Source organism: Phytophthora infestans, genomic scaffold (genome assembly GCF_000142945.1).
Source record: "Phytophthora infestans T30-4 supercont1.29 genomic scaffold, whole genome shotgun sequence".
Lineage (NCBI taxonomy): Eukaryota > Oomycota > Peronosporomycetes > Peronosporales > Peronosporaceae > Phytophthora > Phytophthora infestans.
The window spans coordinates 381,354-395,281 of NW_003303730.1; the positions used below are offsets into that span (position 1 = coordinate 381,354).

Below are 13,928 nucleotides of genomic sequence, written 5' to 3' on the forward strand. Positions count from 1 at the left end.
TTGGGATGCTCAGTCGACGTTAAGGGCAATGTCGTCATCACTCAAACGAGGACTCGGTAAGCAGTCTGACGCACTGGCGTTGCGGCGTGAGATCAATCGACAACATGAGGTCGCCCTCACTATGGCCAAGGATTATCAGGCTGTAGAAAAGGAGCGAAGGGCTAAAAAGCATAATGATGCTCTGAGTCGACTGGAAAAAGCTGCTGTACCTCAACCAAGTGGAAACGAACACTCGGCGGAACCCCTAGAAGCTTCAGAAGAGATGGAAGATCCTGCAAGAGGATCACCGAGATCTCTTTTTAAATTGGGAGCCGGGCGTGGTTGTACATGGAACGCGTCAAACCGGGCTTGACGAAGAAATTAGCTCACCGATGGCATGGACCTTTTCGGATCAAGCGCAAGGTGGAAGAGTTTGCGTACGAGCTGGAACTGCCTGACCGAAGTGAGTATCGCTTCTACCCAGTAGTGCATGTGTCGAGACTCAAGGCTGTCAACGAGTTCAACAGTCGACCGAACACTCGGTTGGTACTAGACGCGACTAATGAAGCAAGACTCGACTTCGATGAGGAACTACTGCCTGAGGACAGCTGGGAACCAGATCAAGTTGCCGGTGAATATGAAGTCGAGGCCATCCTCGACGACAGAACACCACTGACGACGAGCACGGAGCGTGCTGTACGCGAGTTCAAAGTCAAGTGGGTTGGCTATGAAGATACAACTTGGGAACCATCATCAAACTTGTCATGTGGAGGTCTGCTGTACGACTATTTGCGAGCCAAGAAGAGCGAGAATCGGCTACAGATGGCGCAAGTGGCGGACGAAGACTAGCGTGACTGGATCACGTGTGAACCGTCCACAGGGCGATGCAGCCTGTGGTAACAGACGAAGAACGTTACGGCAACAACAAATTGTATATGCATTTGAAGAACAACATGAACATGATTACGCTGTGGAAGTGGATTAAGAATAAAAAAACATGAATGCCGACCGGAGAGCAACCACTGAAAACGAAGTCACGCGGGACACCTCAACAGTTAGCTGAGATGCTGGAGAACGTCGTGGAACGTGCAGCGAGGATTCAAATCGATTCCAAGTGCCTGGCCGCGGTGGCCAAGAGTGTCAACGAAGTCGAGTCACCACTCTCCTTCTCCTCTTCATCAGGAACCGGAGCCTCGGCAGCTGGAGCTGAAGCCGGACCCTGCGAATCCTCGGTACCAGCTTCAACAGGAGGAGCAGCAGGAGCCATCTCCGCGGATTCAGCGACGACGGGGAGTGCTGCAGGAGCTACCACAGGGAGTGAAGAGTCCGGGGCAGAGGGCGCCGGAGGACCGGTTGATGACGCTGCTGTCGGAGGAAGTGCAGCAGACTGAGGGGCGTTCGAACCCTCGGTCTTGCCCTCCTGAGAAACAAGTCGAGTAATGCGAGGTGATGAGCAAGGTACCGATGATTCAAGAGAAGGATGGGCTTACGTACCTCCAGCTGCTCACGCTCGCGACGTCTACGAGGATTGAGACGCTGAAACGCGTCGGACACGGCTCGATTCAGACGCTTGGACATACGGTGGCGAGATGGTGAATTGAAGAATGAAGAAATGTCACAACGGGCACCAGTACCGTGGCTTCCATTGCGACAGGGGCAGTTGTGGTGTAGTGATTTCTCCGTGGTTGCGGATTATCACCCGTCGACAAAGACGTGACACCGCCCAAGTTGTTCAAGCGACGAACCCTCGGTCGGGTGATGTACGGAGACGCCAAGGTGCAAGGGACTCGACGGCGTCACCTCCGAGTTTTCAACAAATATCGGATACGGCCCTATGTCACTGAATCCAGGCTGTCCTTATTATTAATAATGGACTGGCCGGATTCGCATTCAGCGGACCATCTACGGTACGAACCCTCAGTGGCGGTTGGGATGAGTTCGCGGAATACTCAGCGACCTTTGGAAGACACGTTAACCGTCTGGGACAGGGCGCGGACCGTTAAAGATGCTCATGCGACAGTGCAGACGACGCTTGGCATGCAAGAAGATCCATAACGGATCATTGTTCACTTGATATTTGTATACTTGATTAGGACTTCTTATTAGGAATAGACCCGAAAGGGTAAGCTTAAATACAGAACAGAATTTCCACTCAAGCACACAGAGCGACGTCCGGCTTCAAGGTAAGCGTCAGGTCAAGCTTGCTTGAGTGTGTTATGCCTGTCGGTGAACTCGAAGCTCTGTAGCGAGGATTCATCCGGCGAGGCCAAGAGACTTTGTGTATTGGCCGATTATTATCGGGAGGTTTTACGTGACGGCTTATTGTTGCCTATTTGCACGACTGGGAGTGCTTGAATTGCCTCCCTTTTATTTTCTTCCAGCCGAGTGTTGAACACTCGGTGATCTCGTAAAAGGCTTACCCGTGCCTGGTACCCTTCCGCTGTTGGGACCACGAGGATTCAAAACACCTGCTAGCTTTGCTCGTGCTAGTAGCGTGTTCTTATTTTACTGGTTGGCCTATATAAGTAGTTTACAAGGTCCAGTTTGTCCCGGTGCAAGGGCAGAACTGGGGTCTTCAGGTCCGCCCGAACGATCGTTTACTATCCTAGTAGACGTATTGTTGTGGGAACATCCTAACTACATCTGTAGCTAGAGTTCACGTGGGATTTCCAACACCACAATTGCATCATCTCGACTTGGCAACGGCGGAGGGTCAGCATCGGGCGGCCCGAGAGCATCGACTGCCCATGGAGTGGAGGACGACGTAGCCCCTGTAGACGCACCGGCACCAGGCACGATACTGCTGTCGCTCGATCCATCGAAGCCGCTAGTCGACATGACAGCAAAACTCTAAATGCTCACATGCTAGCCGATACGAATTCAAGTTGTCCATACAAATTATTGCAGTGCTTGCTCGTCCTCAGTATAAGGCTTTATTATAGACCAATACGATGTCCGTAGTGTATGAGGGCCTTCGCTTCTTATCTAGGCATTAGACCAAAGTCATAATTAGCACAGCGATCCTTCAAGCCTGCTACTCAATAGCCGACGACTAACAATGCAACTGTAACTTACCTATAATTAACCGACAAGATTGATATATTTCCTTCGCATTCTGTGCGCCATTATGAGGAGTACGAAGCCAGTCAGTTAGCATTGATCAAAAGCAGTAAAGAGACCGTACCTGTGCGTTAGCGTGCATGCCTCGTGAGCACGGCGTCCCAAGCAGCTTCACGCATATTTCCTTCTCCTGCGGCTGCCAACCCTCGATGTCCGTGGGCTCCTCGGGTCTTCTCTGGCCTTCGTCTTATCCAGCATTCTGTACAGACTAGGTGTAGTTATAAATGTGCATTTCCCGCCAAGTAATGCGCTTATAGCTTACCGACGGCGTGCGCCCCTGGTTACCTCGCTGCCTGCTCCGCTGCTTTGCTGTCTCCGTGACCAGTGAGGATGTCACTCAGTTGGCCCTCCGAAATAATTCAACCTATCCCTATAAGAGGTCAGTTTTACAAATCGGACCCCCTCAGAGATGCGTAGCTAAAACGGGCCGCAAAAAGGCTGAAAACCACAATAGAGGTCGTTTTATTAAATCGAGGTCTATAAAAATTACAAATCGATCGAGCTAGACAGTCAAAACATATTATGGAAACGCACGAATTTGTTCATAGAGAGAATACCACATCATTTTTCTGTGCTATAATAATGAACCAGGACTGTACATGTACCAAGCTAAAAATACTCAAGAAACAGTGTTCTTCCAGCGCGAGTTCTTACTAAGTGAATCACAAAATAACTAAAAGTTTTTTTAAGTGCCGTCCCTCTAAGAAGGTAGACACTTGTTGTTGTTAGTGAATTTGGTCGCCACAAAATATCCTTAGCCTGGGATGAATGCAAAGTGTATCGCTGCAACGGCGGTCTGAAAGCATAAAGCATTGCTCTCGTCACTCTGCTGGGTTTATCCTACCTGCACTTACCCCTCAGCTCACACGAATCAGTGTCAATTCGTTCAGACTCACACTGATTCCCCCTTGCTACATTTATTAAGTCAAATCAGTTTATGTATACTTCTTCAAGTTGCCATTTTCTACCGCATTCAATCACCACATTTCGATGACCAAAATCGAAGCGGAGCTCTTCGACGAATACGTCAGCCACTTCCGACGCCACTCCCGGAAGCGCGCTGCAGCCCTCAAGTGATGACGTCAACGGCGCCTTCCCTCACACCACCCGCCGCAGACTTCACGAAGCGCATCCTCGTGACCGGCGGCGCAGGATTCATCGGCTCGCACGTAGTCATCCACCTGGTCAAGTGCTACCCGCAGTACTACATTGTGAACCTGGACTCGCTCGACTATTGTTCATGTGTGCGCAACGTGCACTCGGCCATCTCATCGTGCGGCAGCGAGCACGAGCTACAGACTCGTGGCGATAACACCGAAGAGGACGACGTGGAGCGGGAGAAGGCGACAGAGAGCGAAGAGGACGAGGACGACGTCGGCCAGCGTCTCCGCGGGAGCTTCTGCGAGCCTGGAGACGAATATATCAGCGACGAGGTCTTGGCTACATTGCCCAATAACTACAAATTTATCCATGGCAACATCACCGGGGCAGACCTGGTGGGGTACATCCTCAAGACTGAGCGCATTGACACCATCATGCACTTTGCAGCTCAGTCTCATGTGGATAATTCCTTTGGCAACTCGATCGATTTCAGCAAAACGAATATTCTAGGCACGCATGTGTTATTGGAGGCAGCCAGACTGTACGGTATCAAGCGGTTTATCCATGTGAGCACGGACGAGGTGTACGGAGAGGGGAGACCCGACTCCGCCCGCATGACTGAGGACCATGTGCTGGAGCCTACCAATCCGTACGCGGCCACCAAAGCTGGTGCTGAATTCCTCGTCAAGAGTTTCCACCGTTCGTTCGGCCTCCCCACCATCATCACGAGGAGCAACAACGTGTACGGACCGCATCAGTATCCGGAGAAACTCGTGCCGAAAATTATCAACCAGATCTTACGTGACCGACCCGTGACGATCCACGGCGACGGCATGCACACACGCAATTACCTCTACATCTCCGACGTCGTGGCAGCCTTTGATCTCATCTTGCACGAAGGCAAAGTAGGCGAAGTCTACAATATCGGAGGTGAGAACGAGCTGTCCAATCGACTCGTGGCCATGGATCTGCTGGCAATGATGAAGCCACAACTTGTTGGTGCCGATAAGGCAATACTCATCACACACGTCCAGGACCGACCTTTTAACGACCACCGATACGTCATCGACTCTGCCAAGATCCGTCGTCTCGGCTGGAACGAGAAAGTGACGTGGCGCGAGGGTCTACGCAAGACCGTCAAGTGGTTCTGTCGCTACGGACACCGCTTCGATAACATCGACCACGCTCTTGAGGCTCACCCGATCAACTTCAAAAAAACATACAAGGTCAATTTACCGTAAAAAACATCTCTATGAGCACTTTGAGTGTTGCGTTGTACGTATACAAAAATGAACACAACAAAAGTAGAACTACATTGTCATAATGTTTTTTTCTCCAAAAAAATGTTTTGAACATGCTCAAAATTCAGCTAAACACAAGGTCGCGTTACAAAAGTTCATCTACTTTTAGTAGTACGAAACGACTAGAAAAACCTCTTCAATAACGAAGCCACAAACTCATGTTATTAGCGTTAGCTTGTCTTAACTTTTTGTGTGTTAGTAAGCTGTAGATCCTGCCATGTACTGTAGGTTGAAATGTTTTCCTTCTCGGCCATCATAAATAAAAAAGCGGCATTTCAGATCGGTCTCCCGATGTTGGTTCTCAGCTTCTGTTGCTGGCGCGTATCTCACAACACGCTGTGTGTGTTTTTTTTTCTCCTAGCAGAAATTTGCCACCTGCGCTCAGCTGTACCGTGCTCCTCGTCTTCCTGGGATTTCTCTGGGAGGTTCATAGTCTCCATGTATCTGGACAGGGTACGGTACATGTCCTCGAGTGTGGTGTCCGTGGTAAGTCTGGTGAAGTCTGTAATGGCTGTCTCTCACCTCCGGCGTACTGCCAGAGGACCAGGAACCTTGCGACAAGTTCGCGTGTGTGGACGAATGGTAACTCGAGTCCACCGTTCGCGGCGAGAAGGACGTCATGAGCGTCATATCCCACTTGGTCTGGTCTAAATGATAGCGTCGATGGTGTGCACACCACACACAGTCGGGCGACGAGCACTCGACGAACTCGACCAATGATCGGTTCGGTACAACAACCATTCGAGGAGGTTCGCGCTGTTCCACACGACGCATAATATAGAGGAAGGCTAAGCTCAAGAATAACCCTGGAACGAAATACTTGATGACACAAAAGCTCTGGAAGGTCAGAGAACTCCATGATTCTTCAAGCCCAGAGAGGAAAACAGGCACGTCCATGATCATCTGCAGTGTCACTGACGCAGTGAGGAGCGCCATAAGCAGCGTCATCTGCACCACGGACTTCTTCTTCATATCGTCGGCCATAGCAGCCGACAGCAGTCGTTCTCGTAGCTGCACAGCCACGTAACACGCCACAACTGCGTCAAAAGCAAGTGTGGCGATGTTGATACTTCGATAAGTTATTAGAAGAGCATGGGCGTCTTCTGGGTAGTCCTCCATCTCACTGGAGGTGCTTAATCCGTGTGTCATCACATGGATCCCCATAAAAATAGTCCAGATTAAGTGGACCGAGTGGAGGAACACAAGTGGATGCAGTACGGTGATACGCTTGGATCTCTGAAGCTCCTGAGCGGTCACGCGTCCGGCTGTCACGGCGCTGGACCACTGGAAGATCACTGCCGCTGTGCACAGCAACACCATCGAGTTGGACCACCACATACACGCCATTCCGAAGGCTAGGACGGACGAGTTGCACATTCCCAGCCAGAAGATCAGACGCAACACACACGACAACAAGAGCACCTATAAAAGATCACATTAGGTTAGAATAAAGAATTCCAGCTATGAATATACTTTTTTTTCTTTAACGTACAATGTGGAGAAAAATGCGACGTGGATGTGAGCTCCAGTAGATCTGATGAAAGGTGCGCCAGAGGATCACGCCTACGAGCACAGTCTCCAGTAGCATGAGCGGCAACAGCGACCAGCTGACGCAGCGCAGCGTCGATGTCGGGTCCAGCCACACCATCAGATGGTAGTTTCCAAAATGGTTGAGAGTCTCAAAAAGCGGTTTTGCGTCTGCCTGTCTGCCAAAAGGTCCACGCGGTTTTTTTTGGCTCCCAAGACGACGGTACTATCCGATAACGAGAAATGCTACGGAGGTTGGATGCGAGTTGCCTGCTGGACTCGACTTGACTGGACTTGGGCAGGTGCGACGACTGTCGTGGAATGGAGCGGTCGGTCGTTGGGTCACTCGCTGTATTTCCGTTTTTTTAGACCCAAAGATTGGCTTGGGAGGTGGCTGGCGATTTGCCGTTTCAAAAAGAGATGCAACAGCTTGTGTGACCGACTGAGTCTTAGTGAAAGTGAGTGGATGGAAGACGAGAGCGGGTTCTTCCTGTAGCAAGACTGTAGCGATAGCGGGGCGCAAGCTTTGGGCTTGTCTTTCACCTCTCGACCGGCAAAGCTAGGTAAACGACTTGCGGCAACTTTAAACATAGTTACTTACGCTCGATGTCCACCGGCCAGATTTATAGCTTGTATCCGATCGCTCTTCACTGAAGAGTCTTCAGCATGGTGAGCCAGAGTGGCAGAGCCTTCGCTCTGTGTCACACTCCCAGAGTTGATGATCAATAGCCACGGTTCCAGGGTTTTTGTCCTTTCGAGCCTTGAGAAACGTTCACAAATGGACAAATTCGGCAAACTGCAAGCACAGCAAGATGCAGTACAGTATGGGTCCATGCGAGATGGCGATGCTGGCGGTGGCACTGCCAGTCTAGCAGAGCATTTCTGCGATGTTTTAGAGACAGTAAAACGGTGACATGCAAGCAGCATCAGCTTGCAAAGCTCAAGATAAAGATAAAGATCTACCAAAACGCTAGCAAAATATTGTGCACAAAATGGATTTATTCTATATCCTCATTGCCGTTAAAATTCTATGCGTCAATCATTTGCTTCAACCTTAAAAAATTCCGTCAAAATATCGCTTCTCACCACCTCTATCTTTATATATATCGAACACAACACATGCTAGAAACTTCGAATGCGCTCCATGGAACGACCTAGAAAATAGTCCTCCCCAAAAGATGTGCGCCACACCATCTTCAACTTCAATCGGAGCAAAAATCTGCATTCAGTACCATGGGTCACTTCCGGCGCTATCTAGCGCTCGTCCTGGCCTCCCTCACTCTTTCTCTAGCCCCCGTATACGCTCTCGATTGTGTCGTTCTCGTTCATCTCCACCCACAGATCAACCCGCGCGAATTTTTCTTTTCTCCGCAGCTCTTACGCTCCGAGAGACGCCAAAACGTGTATCAGACCTTCTCCAGCGCCGTGGAAGACGTGCAACGCAGCGTATCCAGCTTTATCACCGCTCAAAATGAAGAGAAGATCGAAATCTCTCGTCTCTGGCTGCAAAACACCCTGATAGTTCGCTACAAAGAGGAAAATCAGGGGCTGAACAGGCTCTTCAGTCGAGAACTTTGGTCGTTCCCAGGCGTGTTGGAAGTAGAGGAAGATACGCGAGTTCTGAGACTCATTGGAGCTCAACAGGAAGACGACATACGGAAAGAGGATAGAGAAAAGCCTCAGACTAATATAGAGTTGCTACATGCCCCTCAATTGTGGGCCAAAGGAGCTACAGGGAAGAACGTGGTCGTCGCGAGCATCGACTCAGGCGTTCGGTACACGCATGAGGCCTTGCGAGCGACGTTTAGAGGCACGAAGAAGGACGGGACCGTGGATTTTGACTACTCGTTCTGGTTCACACCGGGCACAGACATGTCGAAGGAAACGCCGGATACAGCGGACGAAGTGGGTCACGGGACGCACACTATGGGTACAGCCGTCGGTGACAAGGGCGTCGGTGTAGCTCCGGACGCGACGTGGATCACGGCACGAGCGTTTGATATCTGGGGTGCCGCCAATAAGAGCGACTTTTTACTAGCAGCACAATGGGTGCTCTGTCCCACAAAGAGAGATGGCACGGGTGCAGACTGCACTCTAGGCGCAGATGTCATCACGAACTCGTTTGGCGTGGACCGCTCCACTCCCGTGTATCCACAGTGGACGTGGCTGAGTAAAGTGATCGATACGTGGCGTGCCGCCGGTGTCTATCCGGTATTCGCCAGTGGGAACACCAATGGGTTTCTGTGTGGCAGTGTGTATTACCCTGGAAGCCATGAAGATACTATTGCTGTTGGCGCTCTGATTGGAGGCAGTTCACTATGGGGAGCAAGTGGGAAGGGACCAAGCTTGGAGACAGCATTGGCGTCGTCTTCAAGAGACAAGTACGTTATTAAGCCTGACTTTGTAGCTCCGGGAGTTGGGATCCGGTCGACTATGAGTGTCAAGGACAACGCCTACACTCGACTCACGGGCACTTCGATGGCGACTCCGCATATTGCTGGTGCTATCGCTCTTCTTCTCAGTTTGTATAACTCGTCGGAGGAGAATTCGCCATCGTACGAGAAGGTTCTGCAGAGTCTCACTGACACGACCACACGTAAACTTCACAAACCGTTCCTTGTTCCCAGTGAGTGTGGGAATACCTCCTATCAAGAATACCCCAACAATATTTACGGATGGGGTCTGGTGAACGTTTGCTCAGCGGCGAAACACTTGGGTTTTGTATGTGAAGACTCGGCTCTCACAGGAGAAGTTGCTACCGAGTTTGTGGCAACCGAGTGATCAACAACTTTTTTTTTTTACTTTTTATCTTGGCTTGGGTATCTATTACATGTACCGTCATAAAAATACGTAAGTCTCCTAAGGCGGCCTATCTCTGTATCAAAAACGATTGATGCTCTTATTTATCGGCAACGTATGTTTGCAAACGGCAAGAGGGTGGAGCAGGAGCATTGAAGGAGTTTTTAGAGCTAAAAGTCCTGTTGGGATTAATTAGACGAGTACTACGTATTACTTGATAGGAATTGTCATTGTATGTGTAGTCTGTACAACTCGACGTATTGCGTAAAGGCCACTCACAATACACATGTAGATGCCATGAAAAATCAGCAAACGAGACTTCTCGACAACGGCTTCGGCCACGGAAATGACGCTGTTTTAATGTGCCGTTGCGTGTGTTGGTTGAAGCATTCACAGAGGAACCGCTCCGAGTTATTTTGTGTACAATCTTGAAGTCAGAAAGTCGAACAACTACTAGAATGTTACCGAGAAGGTTGCGCACATTGAGGGCACAGATGCAGGCTGCAATCGCGCGGCAGCAGACTACACATTCCTAGGCTCGATAGAGCACTAACCAGACTGTAACGAAAGAGTCGGGTGCGCTTTTGTCTCGCTGTACCCATGTCATTGCACACTTTAAAGGAACTACTTCAACAAACCGACCAATCAAATCGCTTTCTATGGATTTGCGTTTGACTTAACCTCGCAGTTCTTGTTGCAGCGAGTGTTATCCCAGATGTGACTATTGCCGGCCTTATCTTCCACTTTCCACGTCACGTCCATGACACATGTGAAAATTTCCTTTGCGGTGCAAAACTTCATTTCCATAATTCCTCGAGCCTTCCAGCGTTGCAGGTGTACTGCAATGATTGCTGCGTGGCGCTGTCACCGCACCGCATGCATCGGAACTGTCTTCAAGGGCACAGCGCGACGTCACTAGCGACTCGTCTTATCGGTCTTCGGGCTCACCATTATCCAAAACCTCCGCTGGTACACAAGCAGCAATTCTAACAAGAAGCTTTATCAAGCTACAATGGGACGGAATCGTCACCACCAAACGCGCGCCACTCACTACGACCAGCGACCGACTCGTGATGCCAATGAATATGACGAGTCCAAGCGCCGCAAGATGATCCGCTGGATTAAGTCACGCTTCGGCTACGTTGAACCGGAACTTCATTTGCGTCCGCAAGACCGCAACAGCTTGAGCAAAAGTGGCCGCTCCGGCGGCAATAGCAGCTTCTCTGTTCCGTACGGTAACCTGCAATACACACCGTCGTACCGTATGGACTACCATACCCATGTACTCATCGTCGGTGGTGGAATTGGTGGACTATGTCTCGCTCAAGGCTTGAAGAAACACGGCATCCCATTCACCGTATTCGAGCGAGACCCGTCTCCCAATTATCGCACGCAGGGTTATCGCGTTCGTATCAACCACGACGGATACGAAGCATTAAAGACTAACCTCTCATCTGAGAACTTTGAGGTGTTTCTTCGAGCTACGGGTCATTTCCAGCCCGGATTCAAGTACCTCGACGCCGAGACGGGCGAAGATGCACCGCCGAATGCCCAATTCGCACACAAATCTAACGTCACAAAGAACGTCTTTAGTGCCGATCGCGCTATGCTGCGATCGTTATTGCTCACGGATCTCAATGACAATGAGATCCAGTACGGGATGGCTTTCAAAAGCTTCCACGTTCAGCCTAACGGACGTGTTGAGGTCACATTTGAGAGCGGTAAGATTGTAGAGGGCAGTGTTCTTGTCGGAGCTGATGGCACCACGTCGCGTGTGCGTCGACAATATGTGCCTGGTGCAGCGACGCTACTTGACACTGACAGTGGTGCCATTTACGGCAAAACCTTATTAACCCCTGAGATCGAAAACTTCTTCGAAACAGACAGCACCACGATGGTTGTCAGTAAAAATCCTATGATGAGTCTCGTCATGGAACCGCGTTGTAAGATCCAAGCAGATCTTAAGGAGTTCGCTGCAATCTCAAACTCCGAGCTACCAGATCTACAGAACTACATTTGCTGGGTTCTTATCGCTCGTGCACAGCATTTCCACCGGAACGAAGACACTACAGTCCAAGATCTCTTCTCTATGACGCCGACACAAGTTGCCAACTTGTCCAACGACATGACACGCGACTGGTGTCCTCAAATTCGGACTATTTTTGAGAATCAATCGCCCGAGTGGAGTTCTTTCCTGCGTATCTCGACTATGTCTCCGGAGATCCGCCACTGGCAGCCGTCGACCGTCACGCTCATTGGAGATGCAGTACACACGATGGCTCCTGCAGGAATCGGCTGCAACACTGCACTACATGATGCACAAATGCTGACTAAGTATTTCGACGAGATGGGGGTTGGGGTGGATGCAATTGCACAATACGAGCTCAACATGCGTCAGTACGGCTCTGAGGGCATCTCGATTAGCATGGATGCCGGAAAAATGATGTACAACCTCCCAGAAGTGGAGGATATGCACGCAGTAGTGTACTGAGGCTGCCTCATACTTACCTCTAGTGACATTTGTCGTGAATCCTCCACGATTAATAACTGACCAGAAAGTTTGATTGGTCGGATTGTTCTACGTACTACATACATGTACATGAAGTTTTCCGCATTACACAAGCCAAGCAAGGCGAGTGTATTTCTGTTTAGTATATTGCCTTAAGTTGCGCGAGATCAGCAAACGACAACTTCGCGTTCAATGTAACAACACTACATTTCTACCAAAAATCATCGCTGCTAGTCTAGAAGAGCTTGCTCACAGCGTCACGCACGCTCGCGTCGTCGGCCTCGTTAGCCAGCGTCACCGTCAGCTGCAATACCACAAAGATACACACACATTAAAATCTAACGCTTCCAAAGTCTCAAGCTCGTAACCAAACAAACGTACCAAAGGGTCCGCCTTCATCTCGCGCTCAATAGCGAAGCGCGCGTTGGCGTTGCGCGCCCACGCACGACGTGCCACGCCGTTGTTGACGTCCCAGCCGAGCATGCACGCCGCCTTCTCGCGCGCGTCATCCGAGCCGTCCAGTACCATTCCGAAGCCACCGTTCATGACCTCGCCCCAGCCGACACCGCCGCCGTTGTGCAGTGCGATCCACGTAGCTCCGCGAGCGGCGTCGCCCAGCGCGTTCTGCACCGCCATATCGGCACAGAAAGCCGAGCCGTCCGTCACATTCGACGTCTCACGGAACGGACTGTCGGTGCCGCTGACGTCGTGGTGGTCGCGGCTGAGCACGACGGGTGCCGAGAGCTCGCCGCTAGCCACAGCGGCGTTGAACGCCATGGCGATCGTGCCGCGACCCACACGGTCAGCGTACAGGATACGCGCCTCCGATCCCACGACCAGTTTGTTCTCCTCTGCAGCCTCAATCCAGCGCAAGTTGTCACGCAGCTGAGCCGCGACCCGGTCCGGCACTTCCGGTTCGGCCAGCAGCTCGCGCATCACACGGGCAGCAATGGCGTCTGTCTTCTGCAGGTCCGCGTGGTCACCCGACGTACAGACCCAGCGGAACGGACCGAAACCAAGCGAGAAAATGTCGCCCATGATGTCCTGAACGTAACTAGGGTACTTAAAGGCAGTAGTCGAGACAGCAGCCTCCTCGGGCTTAACACCGGGACGCAACACGTCCGCGCCGGCACGTTGTGCCTCCAATAGGAACGAGTTACCGTAGTCCCAGAACCGCATGCCCTTGGCTGTCAGACGGTTGATAGCGACAGCGTGACGACGCAGAGACTCCTGTACCAGTTCCTGGAAGCGCTCCGGGTCTTCAGCCATGACGCGCTGAGACTCCTCGAACGACAACTGGACCGGGTAGTAGCCGCCGTTGAACGGGTTGTGTAGGGAAGTCTGGTCCGAGCCGAGCTCCACGAGCAGCTCGCCCGTAGCTTCAGCCTCGTCGGCGAGACGTTCCCAAAGAGTGACGACGTTGCCGTGGTACGCCAAGCTCACCACCTCGCCCTTGGCTTTTGCCTCACGGATACGAACGACACAGGCGTCCAGGTCGCTCACGACCTCGTCAACCCAGCCCTGTTCGTGACGCTTCTTCACTGCAGATTCGTCGATCTCTGCAGTGACGGAGATGACACCGGAGATGACGC

The 13,928-nt window shown here is 51.2% G+C and overlaps 5 protein-coding genes across 5 annotated transcripts in view; 3 read left to right on the forward strand and 2 right to left on the reverse strand.

The window, feature by feature from the left end:
• Nucleotides 1-4,109: 4,109 nt before the first annotated feature.
• On the forward strand, nucleotides 4,110-5,441 carry PITG_13486 (dTDP-D-glucose 4,6-dehydratase, putative; the record flags this gene model as incomplete). The annotated part of the gene is made up of 1 exon (XM_002899660.1): nucleotides 4,110-5,441. The coding sequence occupies one exon, from the start codon at nucleotides 4,176-4,178 to the stop codon at nucleotides 5,439-5,441; it is 1,266 nt and encodes a 421-aa protein (XP_002899706.1).
• A 441-nt stretch (nucleotides 5,442-5,882) lies between these two features.
• Nucleotides 5,883-7,149, reverse strand: PITG_13487 (uncharacterized protein; the record flags this gene model as incomplete). The annotated part of the gene is made up of 2 exons (XM_002899661.1): nucleotides 5,883-6,923; nucleotides 6,994-7,149. 2 exons carry the CDS (start codon nucleotides 7,147-7,149, stop codon nucleotides 5,883-5,885), a joined length of 1,197 nt encoding a protein of 398 aa, XP_002899707.1.
• A 1,112-nt stretch (nucleotides 7,150-8,261) lies between these two features.
• Nucleotides 8,262-9,809, forward strand: PITG_13488 (serine protease family S08A, putative; the record flags this gene model as incomplete). The annotated part of the gene is made up of 1 exon (XM_002899662.1): nucleotides 8,262-9,809. One exon carries the CDS (start codon nucleotides 8,262-8,264, stop codon nucleotides 9,807-9,809), a length of 1,548 nt encoding a protein of 515 aa, XP_002899708.1.
• A 1,030-nt stretch (nucleotides 9,810-10,839) lies between these two features.
• Nucleotides 10,840-12,318, forward strand: PITG_13489 (uncharacterized protein; the record flags this gene model as incomplete). The annotated part of the gene is made up of 1 exon (XM_002899663.1): nucleotides 10,840-12,318. One exon carries the CDS (start codon nucleotides 10,840-10,842, stop codon nucleotides 12,316-12,318), a length of 1,479 nt encoding a protein of 492 aa, XP_002899709.1.
• Nucleotides 12,319-12,571: 253 nt separating this feature from the next.
• The window catches only part of PITG_13490 (urocanase, putative), a gene marked incomplete at both ends in the record, with an annotated part of 2,405 nt that continues 1,048 nt past the window's right edge, over nucleotides 12,572-13,928 (reverse strand). Inside the window, 2 exons of the mRNA XM_002899664.1 lie at nucleotides 12,572-12,640; nucleotides 12,718-13,893. Of these exons, the coding sequence (XP_002899710.1) occupies nucleotides 12,572-12,640; nucleotides 12,718-13,893 (1,245 nt within the window). The remainder of the gene's footprint in view (nucleotides 12,641-12,717; nucleotides 13,894-13,928) is intronic.